A 14,219-nucleotide genomic window follows, 5' to 3' on the forward strand; every position below is an offset into this window, starting at 1 on the left:
ATTCCTGATGAAGGCAGCGGCATGCGCAAGCTGGTCAGACTTGATTAGCTATAGGTTGCTGTGTGCAGAGGATAATGTCAAACAGGGTGCATGTCAAGGTAGCAGACTCAGTGCTCTGACTTTGGAGTCCAGATTAATAAGTATCTGAACTGAATTCATATTTCTTTAGCATCACAGAAGTATTGATGAGATTTTTTTTTTAATGCTGTTGTCCACACCATGTGGAGATTTGTCTATTCAGCCTAGCCATTTTTACCCTTTTTACACTATAAAATATACATCACACATTTTAGTCAGGCATTCATCCATCCTTTATGCAAAATGTGTTTTCTTTAAAAAAAATCCATACCTGGTAAACTGAATTATGTGATTGCTGGCCTATATCTTTTTATTCTCGCATCAATGGTAGGCTATAATGCGTATTTGTTTTTTTGTTTTTTTTCGTTTAGAGAACATATAATATGTCCTGGAGTGTGAGCAGAGGCTGAATTTTAACGTTGCTGGTAAATGACAGATTACTCACATCTGTGTGAGCAGAGTAATCGGATTCCGCTCTAGTTCATTCTGTGAAAATCTAATGTCGTCATGTTGTATGATAAGTGCTTGATACAGACACGACGAATGTCACACAGAATAATTCAACGCAATGCAAATGCGTAGTTCTAAAACAAGATTTACAATGATTTTGTAACCCGGATATCTGATTACACTTCATAATAATTTACATTAGAAATTGTTCCTGTACATCGTATGTTAACAATTGTGATTAATATATTAGTCATACGCACCTGATATCTTTTTCTTAAGACAGTTTAAACATAAGAATACCAACCAAGGGAAGTGAGTTATAGCTTAATTATTACAGCTTAATGTATAATTGCAATAATCACAATGCTCATGTTTAATGTTCCTTAAACAATTATATATTATATGTCAGACAAGTGAAAAAATACAAACGTATTTGCACAGTAGGAAATCAATCTAAATCAATATTAGTGTATAACAAGGATTTTGTGTTCATGGGAAATTCGGATGTATGTGCCAGTGTTTTTTTCAGCCACATTCATACATAAATGATAGCACTATGCCACATTTTATACGCATGAAACGTTTGCCTATACTTCCGTTATGAAATTCCATTTAAAATGAATGGTTCTTAAGTTGGCCCACACACAACCGTTAAATCGAAAGTACTGGAGGCCCAAATAGGTACGTTTTCCAATGCGACTACGATCGACTCGATAGTCAATTGACTACACGCTACTGTACAGCAAACTCGCTTTACTCCTCGCATTGCAACTTTTGCAGGGACTCCACAGACATGTCTTATACTAGCTGAACCAACCTGCAATTTGGCTCAACATTTGAGCCAAAAAACAATTCACAATCGGTTGGGTTTTGTTGCAGAAATCGTCCTCTTTTATTTCCCCCATAGACTGAGCTTCAATTTGGAACCCTGGATGGGATTTTAGACCTTTCTTCTCACTAATGAACTGGGCTAGTAATGCAGGAGACAGCGACTCTGTCAGTGGCTCAAGATGGCAGATTTTTATTGAGTTCTGAACAGAAATCTCGCTTTATTTTTTGCAATGAATAACAAAAGTCCTTGCACCGATGGCCCCCGTATACGAAGGTAAGATACGTTTATATCTGAGGTATTTTTGTGTTTAAACCCGGCTTGGATAAAATATTATCGCGAATAAGACTGCTTCCAGGAGAGAGCAGGGCAACAGAAGGGGAACTGTCATACTACCTATGTCTTTGTATTACAAAAACATACAATGCTGCCCTTTCTGTTTATTGTTTAGTTTTGCTTCATATCGGTTTGATAATATATGTCGGATTTTCATAATAGCTGTGTCTCTGGCTTTAAACATAGTGTTAAATCAATGGTCGAATCATTAGAAATAGACAAGTCTACATCCCTATAGCCGTCATAATTATCCTCTTCTGATGTTTCTCATGACGTCCCACATTTTTTATTAAGTCGGCTACAAATTCCTTTCTAATTCATCATTTGTAAATGCAAATATATTGCATTTGATTCCGAATATTGTACATTAGACCATTGCTCTTCAGAGGAGAGAGAAAGGGCGAGAAGGAAGAACATCGCAGCTCGCAGACAGCTCGCAGTCACGAAAACCTAGGGCAAATGTAGCCTAAATTGTCTGAATGCAAATCCTCAGTTCTCTAGTAAGGTTCAGTCTTTAGTGCTTTTTAAACATGCATTCTTTGGAGGAAATATTCCTTTCAAATGTAGGGCTAATACATGCATGTATAGCCTAGGACTGTTGCTGCATTACGTCTGTGACTAATCCCATTGAAAGAATTGTACTCAGCATGTTTAAAAAAAAAAAAAAAAAACACTGCCCCACTGGAAACACAAGAGTATTTTAAGAGTGGGGTATTGTACTGTATTATGTTCTGTTCTGTTTTGTTACAATGCCTCACATGATAAAGAGCCTTATTGTTTAGAATAAGGCAAAACAGTGGAGCACCTCAATGTTGTGATGACAACCAGTAGAAAAGCTATTCGATTATCTATTCATATCCAGAATATTTTACTATTATAGGATACAGCACATAGCACCTTCATAAAGGGATGTTTTCCTGAGATGAAATCTGCCACAATTACTTTCTTTTTCGGTCAACTGGCGCATGCAAATTGAAGGTTGATAAAAAAACAGAAAATCGCTTTCATACAGTAATTGCATTGGTGTATTATTTTACTATTACTTGGTGCTCCCTCTGCTGGTAAAACTTGGGACACAACCCGTTTTATTAAACCGGTAACTACACGTTGAGTAACATCTAGTAATGATTTTGATTGTTACGAAAATGGGAATGTTGGTGCCAGTATAGATTGTGTTAGCGAAGCGTTCATTCCAATTCATGTCTTTATAAATCACTAGATGTGTAATACATTGGCTAGAGACACTCTTGTATCCTTTACCATCAATCCAGCCGGTTGATTTAATGCTGACTGGCTGGAGAGTTCCACAAACTAAACAGCCCAAGAGCTTCCATTCACATGACAAGGAGAGTGGAAATCAGACTGCATTATGCAAGGTTATAAGTTGTCATTGGAATTCTTGCCGATCGCTATTCCAAGATCGGTGTTTGTTCCCTGCATCTTCGTGGAACACTGGTACAGCCAATGAAATGGCCACTTCCACTGGTGAAAAACCTTGACAGGGGCCATCAACTACCAAGACTGAAATGACCCCGTCTTCCTTTGAATCATTGTGTTTCTGTCTTGATTACCAAGATCAATGTAGTACCTTCAAAATGCGGGGATTGGATTTCATCAACAGGTGCCTGGGTGTCAAGAAGCATGGCAGCGTACACCAGGGCACCATCGAGCTTCATTTGTGGCTCTGTCAGAGTGTCAGATCAAACAAAATACTGGAGAGCAATGGGCAGGCCTGGAAAACATCTCATAGAGAAATGGACCAAGAATTATTCAGAGGCTGATGATGACCATGATGGTGGTCGCGGTGACAGGGACTGTAGGCTGGCATTTGTGGCAGACTGAGAAAAGGTCCTGTCTTTTGTGGGGTGAGTTCCCCACTTTTTGCTCCGTGTCTGAGGGCACAAACATGTACAGCGAAAAATGCAGAGACAGAATGAAAGAGATGGCGAGAGAGGCAGAGTGGGGAGGGAGAGAGAGGGAAATAGAGGGAGGGGGAGGATGGGGGAGGGACACAGAGGTAAAGGGTGAAAGAGGGAGAGAAAGGGAGGGATAGGGAGGGAGAGGATTGAAAGAGTTGGAGAGAGGAGGTTAGAGAGGAGGTGCGAGAGGAGGTGCGAGAGGAGGTGAGAGAGGAGGTTAAAGAGTAGGTTTGAGAGGAGGTGAGAGAGGAGGTGAGAGAGGAGGTTAGAGAGGAGGTGAGAGAGGAGGTTAGAGAGGAGGTTCGAGAGAAGGTGAGAAAGAAGGAGAATGGGGAGAAAAAGAAAGAAATGAAAGATTGAAGAGAAAGAGAGGCTCTGTACTGTCTGTTCACTGTACTGTCTGTTCACTGTACTGTCTGTTCACTGTACTGTCTGTTCCCCCTCCCTGTCTGGACGTGAGCCGTCTGATTGATATCTTCCTCGTAGGGCTGTGACCCCAGCTTTCAGTCCAAGGTTGGTGCATTTCAACTTTGATTAGGATTGCAGGAAAACCCTAGGTATTTGGGGCCAACTCATCCCCTGACTAAGTTAGAATTGTCAGTATCCTGGCTCTTGCGATAAAATGCAGAATGGGGAGTTGGGAGAGTTTAGCTTGTCACTGTCATCAGCCAATATGTACATGGCTTGGACAGTGATAATTGGTTCCCCGGTTTATAACCATGGTGATGTCATTCTTTCAGTTGGCAACTCCACCCTTGCCTAATTCCTTATAACTGCTCCTTGGAAATGGCATGAACATGGTTTTGAGTCTCGATGGTCTCCTCATTATTCAAGCTTGTCTTTGTGAAAAGGAAACAAATATCTAGAGTTCACTTCTCAGGTTCTTGGAGGGATTGATTTTGTGAAAGTATTTAATAGAACAAGTTAAGCCGTTGAGAGGTGGTACTAAGGCACCAGAGAAACGACAGTCGTTTGAAGACAGCTGTGAGTGAGTGTGTGTTAGCCCAATGCCTGTTGAAGCAAGAGGGATATGTTAACCCTCTGATGTGGCTTTCTGGTTCAATGGTTCACAGGGTGTGCTGAGAGGAACAGATGGATGTGGGTTCTGACAGAATTGAAAGTAACTGACTAGTGAAAATCTCACTTTTAAAAGTTACAATTCTGTTAATTCATATGATGTTGTTGACTTGAACTATACAATAAATTGTGGCCAAAAGCATAAATTGCAGAAACACTGTTTAATAGTCCCTTCTCAAACTTGCCTCTCAAACAGACTGTTAAAATGCCAAAGGGTACGACGTAATAATCTTGAGGGGGTTAAGCTGGCCAATGAGAGGTTCACTCACATTCATATGTTTAATCACTGGTGTCTGCCCTCACCATTACAACACAGAAAAGCTGCACTCTGAAAGAAAATGTTCTTAGAGTGTCCTTCATTACGAAACTATGGGGGAACCCCTATAAGTTCTTGAAGGAATAATGTCAAAGGGTATCTATTTATACTGGTTACTCAAAGATCCATATGAACAACCAACCTCAGAAATCTACCCCAACCGATTCTTCAAACGTTTCTTTGAGGAAACATTAAACAGGGGTTATTTCAAGAATCCTTTTAAAGGGTTATTTGAAGAACTTGAAAGGGTTCCCCTAGAGTTTCAATGTGAAGAACCCCTAAAGGACCCTCGAAGAACCTTGTCTTTTTAGAGTGCGCTTGCTTTTTCACAGTTTTGGAAGAAAATATTTTTCACTGGAATTGTAGCTAATCACATATTTAATAGAAATCTAGAAACACTGGGTACTTAACTGGTTAGAGGCCAGGCAGAACAAAGCACTTACAGTTCAGCCAACATAGTTGTGCTGTAACATTCCTGGGAACCCTATGTCTACACACTACTGATTATTCTTTGATTTGAGGGACCAGATCAGATAGAGGAGCATTTTATTCAGATTTTCTTCAATTGGTCCTAGCGTGCAGATTTCCAAAATTCCTTGGCAGCATTCACTCTTTCACGGTGCACGTACCTTTCTCTCTCACAGTGCACGTACCTTTCTCTCTCACAGTGCACGTACCTTTCTCTTTCACAGAGCACGCACCTTTCTCTTTCACAGTGCACGTATCATTCTCTCTCACGGTGCACGTACCTTTCTCTCTCACAGTGCACGTATCATTCTCTCTCACAGTGCACGTACCTTTCTCTTTCACAGTGCACGTACCTTTCTCTTTCACAGTGCACGTACCTTTCTCTCTCACAGAGCACGTACCTTTCTCTTTCACAGTGCACGTACTGTTCTCCCTCACAGTGCATGGACCGCGGTCTTTCACAGTGCATGGACCGCGGTCTTTCACAGTGCATGGGGCGTTGTCTTTCACAGTGCATGGACCGCGGTCTTTCAGGGTGCATGGGCCACATTCTTTAAAGGTACATGGATCTCATTCTTTCACAGAGCATGGGCTGCGCTGCTCATCTGCCAGAGCAAGTCTCAGTGCTTTTAATGTGATGCATCCGTCGCATTTTCCCAGTGCGTTGCTTTGCTGTGCAGTGACAATCACAGACGTGGGTAAACCCTTAAAACAGTCGGAGTGTTTTAAGTTGTGAGCACTGATTGTGAAGACTATTTAAACAGTACATCACCAACCGTGGCTCCAGACCTCGGGGCTGTGGGGAGGGTTTGTTGGCGCGCTGCGTGTTTGTACGGGGACATTCTGCTCAACCCTGACAGAAGGCATTTCCATGCAGAGTGTCATGCGTGTGTGAAGACCAGCTCTGGTGTTGCTCTGTGTTTTCTGTCAGCTTGTGTAGAACAGCTGCCGGTGGCCGTGGCAAGTCGTCTGCTCTTCATCCAGCTCTGTCTGTGGTGTAGTGGGGTTGTCCTGGAGTACGGGAGTCTTAGCTTGTACATTTGTTCCATCTTAAACGGATAGAATACATTGAACGGTGTCGGAGCAGCTGTGAAGTAGTATTTGGGAAACTATTCATTTTCCACTAAAAAAGTATTCTGTTATTTGTGTCTTCACCTGCTCAACCGACGTGTCTGTTTGTATGTCTGCCTTTTCCCTTGAACCCACTTCCCAGGTGGTGCCAGCAGTCGGTTTGCCCCTCTCCACCCGGACCACCCCCATTCTGTTTGTTTGTGAGAAGAGAAGCCATTGGTCAGTTTAGATCCATGTGACGCGAGCGGTTTTGGGGGGTGTTTACGAGAGTGTGGGGGGGCTACTGTAGCCACGGCTTTTGTGCTCTTGTGATCATGCCTCTGTCCCTCCATCAGCTCGCCCTTCCCCATGGCACCTCCCACACAAGCCTGTTTCGTGATGGTGGACAATGTCAATGCCCTTAATCCTATTGTTTTGGGCAACATCCCCCCCGAACCCAGTCCATTTAGCACGGTACTCTCTGGAAGAACAACAGACCGGGTTGTATAGCCTTTCAGCTTGACATATCCCATTACACTCACAGTTTGGGGCCGGGCCCAGTACTGTCCAGTAGTCTCCAGAATGGTGCATCAGTCTACAGCCGGACTGGGGTACAGTAACTGGAAACAGGGAACAGTCAGACCATTGAAAAAAAAAACACCCAGTCGCCCGTCCTCTTGTCTCCCTTTTTCTGTGGAGATTTTCTAAGTGATAAAATGTCATTATATTTTTTTTATTTTTTTACCAAGGCATTCTTGTTCTCTGCATACTTTCCCCCACTTCAGCGGGGAGAGAGGGTGAGAGATAATGTGATAGTATCCCTTGGAATTGACAGACGAGGCTAAATAGAGGTATTCTGCACGTGAGGGAGTGAGGAGTGGAAAAACACTGGGCAACATGGCCACAGGTCTAGAGTGTGGTCTGCTTCTGATCCGTAATTCCCTGAGCTTACCTACATGGGGGGGGGGCACCGTGGATACTGAGGGAGCCAGAGAGGCCTGGCCGTCCCGCTCCAGGCCACAAATGGGAAGCGAAGCATCGACCGACTGGCTGGCGGCGGGCTGGCGGCCCTTTCACAGATGGCCGCAGGAACAGTGACATGCTTGGCGGAGGACTTGAAGCGACCAGACGTGCAGTCTGCCCACCTTCTGCTTGGAGCCGGGGGGGGGGGGGGGGGGGGCACAAAAACAGGGGGGAGACAGGACAGAGAGAGGTGAGAAGGGGGAGAACGACTAGGTGAAGAATCAACAGGCATGGATATTAACTTGTGTCCCTCCATCTCCTCTCCTTTACAGTGTCCTTCTCTTTGTGTTTCATTCTCTCCGTTCCTCTTGCATTCCTGTGTGTTTTTCCCCTTTCGGTGTTGTTGGTCTTTCACCAGCGTGTCAGCCATCGTAGCCCCGCACACACTCAGATGTTTCTGGCCTTGACGTGAGACGGAGGGGCTTGGGAGCCCTAATACCAGACCACTGATTCAACTGACATTTAAAAAGAAAATGCTAGAAAAGAATGCCCCCAGGCAACAGTTCAGACATTTGTCCACATCGATCTTGATTCGCTATCTTTTAAGTGCATTTTAAAACTGCCATTGCCTAATGTTTAGGTCTTCGTTACAGCCAAAACATATAGGTCAAATAAAAAAAATGTAACCTATCTTATATTTCCTGTAACAATCCAGTTGACTGTTATTATTTCAAGGCCTCATTCCCAGCTACATAGACCCAAGCATTGAGTCCTTCAAAACGAGCCCCCACTTCAAAGCCTGAGGCCCATGAGTAAAGAACAGCTCTGCCTGGCTGCTCTTAGAACTGACCCTTCTTTTCAGATCGAGAGGAAATGCTGGGGAAATTAAGGAGGGAGGACCTAACGGGTGGGGTTGGGCGGGGGGGGGGGGGGGGTGTTGAAGGGGCCCATGGGCCTCCAGGGTGCCCTGAGATGTCACGGGAGTGGGGGGGTTGGTGGGTGTGCCTGTCTCCTCTAAACTGGCTCATATTGAGGATCAGCTGCACAGACACATTCAGAGTCACACACACACAATCACATGCACATACACACTGTTTCAGTTACACACACACAGACACACACACATTATGCACAGGCGCCCCTCATCTTCCAGGATGGACATTGCAGCTGTGTGTTCAGTCAAGAGCTAGCTCCAGCTTTTCAGGGAAAGCGTCTCAGGAAAGGGCAAGACCTGACCTTTAGATATATGAAAGCTTGTCCTCAATCTCTTGCATTGTAGGTCTGTTGTTTTTGCGTGGCTAACTTTCTGAAAGAGTCAGAGTCTGGGAGTTGAGGGCTGGGGCAAAAGGGCTTGTGAACTGTGCCCTCCTGGGTTGGGATGTGATATGAGTCCTTCCGGGAGGACGCTGCTCACCCCTTCAGACAAGTTAGTTTGTTGAATCAGCTGCTAAATAACTCTGTGCCATGACCCTTTCCTCGTCCTAAACCGATGCCCAAACCCTTCCTCTGTCACATAATGCCTGCGGTTACCTGGGGGAAGCACGGTGCAACGACCTGACCCGTCCTTGGGTTTCTGTCATGGCAGGAAGGAACAGGAGGAGGTGCAGTGAGCCGAGGAAGAAGGGATGGCTAACCAGACATGGGCCTGGATGGAATTGTTCTGGTGTGGGAGGGGGTGATACAGAGGCTGGAAAGCAGGGTCTTCTCTACTCTATGTGGCGTGGCCATCTCTGATCAGGGCAGAGCACCAACCACTTATCATGAACAGACACATTGACTTAGAGGAGGGGGAGTGACTACACCACAGACAGTCTGTCAGTCCAATCTGCCCTCCACCCGGCCAGGCTGAGAGACCGGCCCTCTTCTCAGAAATTGCTACTACTCTAAAACAAACATGTTTTGAAAACGCAGTGCCTGCCTCTCGGTTGATTGGCTGATGTGTAACTCATCGGGTTCAACTGGTTTCTCTGTGGTCGGGGTTCACCGCCCAATGAAGCTGGGCACCCACCCACACACACACACACACACACACACACAACCACTGTAATAGTTGGTTAATTTCTGGCATGGTATTGAGATCAGACAGGGCTGGATGGGAGTATGCTGAAGACAGGCGTAGCTGCCTCAGTGTGTTGGAGATTAGAACAGAGCTGTTGACCCCTTGTTTGCTCCACACCCATCCCCCAGGAAACAGTCATCCCACAGGAAACGCTCATCCCCAGGAAACACTCATCCTGGACATTTTGGGGCTGCTTAATGTCTCACAAACCAAAGACAATGCTGTTTAGTTCCAATGGGAAATGTTTGCAGTCTTTTTCTGTTCCTGTCTCCCCACACGTAGTAAGCACATCAGCTTGCCTAGTTTTTGACAAGCCTGCCTAGGAATCAATTGTTTACAATGATCATAATATTGGAAATCAAGTGTATACAGAGCCAGTAAAACACTTTACCCATGATAATCATAGTGGTTTAATACAGATGTGCCCCCTTGTAAATGCTATTACCATATTAACGCTTTTCTTCAGAATTTATTAACAGCTCTATTTTTTTATTTGTATAAAATTGCTCCCTCTGTCTGTTATACGTTTGTCTTGTTTGATTTGTCTGTTGATTGTCAGGTCTGGGTCTATAATCTGATTATGGTTTCTTCAGAAAAATTAGACATGCTATAGGGATATTATGGTTTGATCTTTAGAGTGAATTATGGCTGTTGATAAGTTGTGTTTGTGTGTTCTGAGTGTGTCTGTCTCAGGGGTTTCTAACCTTGGCCTTTGATCAGCACTTGCAGCAATGCAAGAACTACAAACATTTCACCTCAACGTTCGTACTCACACACACACACACACACACACACCATTATATCACAGCATTGTGGTTAGTCTCCTTGGTGACTGAACATTTAGGCGTGCGTAGCTACAGACACACGCCAAGACACCGGTGTCGGCCATAATAGTCCGCCAGTGTCTATAGCCAACCACCCCACTGCTCATTAGGGTTGAGAGGGAGAGCAGGCAGTGACGAGGGACAGAGAGGCCTGTTGGCTACTGTACACGGCTGATAAGGGGGGGGGGGGCACGACAGGCTGTTTATCAGGTGTGGCTCCTTGCATGGCCTGCTGTGTTTGCCTGGCCACCTGAAAACAGGACTGAAAGCAGAGTCAGTCAGAGCGGGCTGTTTCTCATTCGGTCTGTCCTTCTCTCTCGCTCTGTCTCTCTTTTTCTCCGAGGGGAGGAAGTTGGGGTGCCGTACCTTATACTCCCTCCAGACTCGTGATTTGATTAATAAGGAACACTTCTCAAACAGAGCCCATTCTGCTGTCGCTCCAAACCCCCCGTCCATCTGCCCGCATTTCGTCCCCCTCTCAGGGCTGGTAAATAAACAGGCAGAGGTCAGGCTGTAGCCCAATGAAACCGTGCCAAAGGTACATCATAGACGTAACAGCTGGCTTTTTATAGGGCCTGTACTTGTGAATAACAAGCTGTAATACATTACCTAACCGGTGCTAAGCTTTTGCAGTGTTCTGAGTTTGGATTGCATGATAATGGCCTCCAGCTATTTGTTATTTCTTTACGAGGATTTTGAAATGCATAGGTCTGCATGCCTCCTTCTGGATTCTGTGTGCGTGTGTGTGTGTGTGTGCGTGCGTGCACTTTGCATGTGTGTGCACGAGTGACATCTCACACAGCTCAGTCAGCATGAGGAGCTAACCAGTGTTGGTGTTCTCCAGGAAGGGGACTGTGGGGGAGGGTCACGTCTTCACCAGGCACGGTGTTGGTTTATGGGTTGTGAAACCATGTGTGCATCTTTCAAACTGCATCCTATATAAGCCAGCCCTATGCTGTGTGGAGCCTGTGTGTATGTGGTATGTGGTATGTTCCCTAACAATGGCCTACTAGCTAACCTCAGTCAGGGACAGGCTCTAGTTCCAGTGGCCTGTTAGCTTCTGTAGCCTGAGTCAGGGAGAGGCTCTAGTTCCAGTGGCCTGTTAGCTTCTGTTGCCTGAGTCAGGGAGAGGCTCTAGTTCCAGTGGCCTGTTAGCTTCTGTTGCCTGAGTCAGGGAGAGGCTCTAGTTCCAGTGGCCTGTTAGCTTCTGTAGCCTGAGTCAGGGAGAGGCTCTAGTTCCAGTGGCCTGTTAGCTTCTGTTGCCTGAGTCAGGGACAGGCTCTAGTTCCAGTGACCTGTTAGCTTCTGTAGCCTGAGTCAGGGAGAGGCTCTAGTTCCAGTGGCCTGTTAGCTTCTGTTGCCTGAGTCAGGGAGAGGCTCTAGTTCCAGTGGCCTGTTAGCTTCTGTAGCCTCAGTCAGGGACAGGCTCTAGTTCCAGTGACCTGTTAGCTTCTGTAGCCTGAGTCAGGGAGAGGCTCTAGTTCCAGTGGCCTGTTAGCTTCTGTAGCCTGAGTCAGGGAGGGGCTCTAGTTCCAGTGGCCTGCTAGGAGGCCTGAATCAGCGAGAGGCTCTAGTTCCAGTGGCTGACTGCCTCTCTAATGCATGATATAAATAAGCTGAGATGAGAACTATGAAGCAGACAGGGTGGTCAATAGCGGTGCATATGTTTATGTCGGGTGGGGGGGGTGCAAGGCTCCAGCACTCCAATAGAAGACATACATGGTTTGTTCTGAACAGAGAATATGTTTCTCTGCTCTGATGTGTTCCTTCGTTCTTACCCCCAGTCCCCAGTATGATAGTTCATTATGAGAGGCAGGCTGACTGACAGACTGTCTGACTGCTACTTGTCTGGCACAGCAGGGTCTCTCTGCTCGGTGTCTCCATGGATGGATGAACAGACAGACAGATAGGGGAAGACAGAAACGCACCACAGTCTCTCTCTCTGGGGTGGGGGGTGGGGGGTGGGGGGTGGATAGCAATGACCCTGATACTCAGTTGAGGGGGCAACATAGATGTCTCACACCACTGTCCCCATCACAGCCAAGGAGATATTACTTTGTATGGACAGTGAGAGGTCAAGTCATGAGCCAGCAACCCCCCCACCCCCGCCCACAAATGGTTTGAAAATCCCTGTCCATGGCTCACCTGGTACGTGCCTCAGGGTACTGCTGGGTCACCTGGTATGTGCTGTTACGTGCTGCTGGTTTTGAACCACTGAGGCAGTTAATGTGATATGCATAGAACTGTACATTCTCTCTACGACTTAAGGTGATGGATATTAACATGAAACATTGCCATTGGCTTCTGCTTAATTCCCAGCGTGCTTAGCTCCTGACCGGAAGACCTGTCTGTCTGTGTTTGATTTCCCATCTCCGATTTTTGGCACGTCGTCTTGCTCACCACGATGCAGGCCTTAATTAAAACAGCCAAGCACACTGGACCCAGTCGGTCAGTAACCAGAAAAGAAGGCCATCAGCCTGTCTTTCTTCTCCGGTTACTTCCCTTGGCCTCCTGTGTAGAAATGACTTGTTCCTCTCAAACAGCCGATTAACCTTTGACTGAGGACATAATCCCCCTGAAGACATTGACCGTTACCATTTCAACATGCTGTCTCTAAACAGTGGAAAATTCCATGCTCTTTACTGTATTGTAAATGCAGTGCCAGGTTACTCTAGGCATTCCAACATCGTAGCTAAACGTCAAACAATGGGCCCTTAACAGTTCTGCATTTAGCACAGAGTTCAGAAAATTCGAATTAACCTCATGTGGGCTTTTGGAAGCTTTGTAGACTTGAATGTTGGTTTAAAAGCCAACAAGTACCAGAAAGAAAGCAGGGTGGTTTTTACATGGTCAAGGTTCAGATCATTCAACCAGTTTTCAAGTGGCAATCCAGTGGTGATTCATAACTTCTGACATTCCACTGAAGTATTATTCTGTAAACTGTTGCCTGTGCATGTTGTTTAGAGATAACATTCCAGTCATTTGACCCCATACTGTTTGTTCATTTCATTTCTTATCTATGTCCAACACCGGCTGTCAGTAGGTTTATAGTCTTTATTCAACCTTTGTTGTGTTAACTGTTCTACTTTCCTTGATTCTTGGAATTATTCTTCACTGATACTTTTAATATCCCAAGTTTCCGAAGCATCTTCTTAGAGTCTATCTCATTTCAACGTTTCCTTAGTATTTGTCTAAGAATACATTAAATTGCAAATTTCCTAAGAGTATTTCTTAATAAAAGCTTGGCCAAGTGTTTCCTAATAATATGTTTCAGTGCAATTTCCCAAGTTGGTACATGAGGGCTGGGTTTTGCTTAAATGTCACTACCGTGTGTTCAGTAACTAAGGACAGCTGAGGAGAATTTCAGATGGCTCTGCTATGGAAATAGCTGCTCCAGTTCGAGCCTAGAGCTGTAAACCCAAAGCTGCCTGGCCGATGCTGTTGCTGTTGCTCATCCATAATCATGGCGCGGTAAGCCTGGAATGTTCCATCCCCATCATAGGTAGCCCGGTACTCATGCTGAACACTGATTATCCCTCAGTTGGCCCTCAGAACGCCCCACAGCGCCGCTGATGGTGCCTGGTGACTATGCCAACGGCAACTGTGCCCGCATTATTTTTAGCGGTCAAGTCCTCCGTGAAGGAATCGGTGTGTAATCTAAGCAGTGACATCTGGCCCTGATGGCTTATGTGATTAACGGAGTGCCTTGCTCCTAATAGCCCGGCGGACGCTCAACCCACCCCCCCCTCCACGCGTCGATGCCTGGACCGGGATGAGGAAAATGGGCCTGGTGGATCTCAACACTACACTGACCATCCACACTCATCCACAGTGAGGGGCGTTTAGAGCT

The 14,219-nt window shown here is 45.6% G+C and overlaps 2 protein-coding genes across 12 annotated transcripts in view; one reads left to right on the top strand and one right to left on the bottom strand.

Moving 5' to 3' along the window:
- The window catches only part of tbxas1 (thromboxane A synthase 1 (platelet)), an 81,419-nt gene extending 80,932 nt beyond the window's left edge, over positions 1 to 487 (bottom strand). The window contains exon 1 of the mRNA XM_020056802.3: positions 350 to 487. The gene's annotated coding sequence lies outside the window, so the exon portion shown is untranslated. The remainder of the gene's footprint in view (positions 1 to 349) is intronic.
- Positions 488 to 1,269: 782 nt separating this feature from the next.
- Positions 1,270 to 14,219, top strand: part of hipk2 (homeodomain interacting protein kinase 2) — a 75,393-nt gene continuing 62,443 nt past the window's right edge. For 9 of the 11 annotated variants that reach the window (XM_034288349.1, XM_010883326.5, XM_010883329.5 and 6 more), the window contains exon 1: positions 1,272 to 1,633. In XM_034288349.1, the coding sequence (XP_034144240.1) occupies positions 1,615 to 1,633 (19 nt within the window). In that variant the 5' untranslated portion in view covers positions 1,272 to 1,614. Of the gene's footprint in view, positions 1,634 to 14,219 lie in introns of all 11 variants that reach the window. The other 2 variants (XM_034288354.1, XM_034288352.1) reach the window with 2 other exon arrangements.

The sequence above is a fragment of the Esox lucius genome, chromosome 19 (assembly GCF_011004845.1).
Source record: "Esox lucius isolate fEsoLuc1 chromosome 19, fEsoLuc1.pri, whole genome shotgun sequence".
NCBI classification, from domain to species: Eukaryota; Metazoa; Chordata; class Actinopteri; order Esociformes; family Esocidae; genus Esox; species Esox lucius.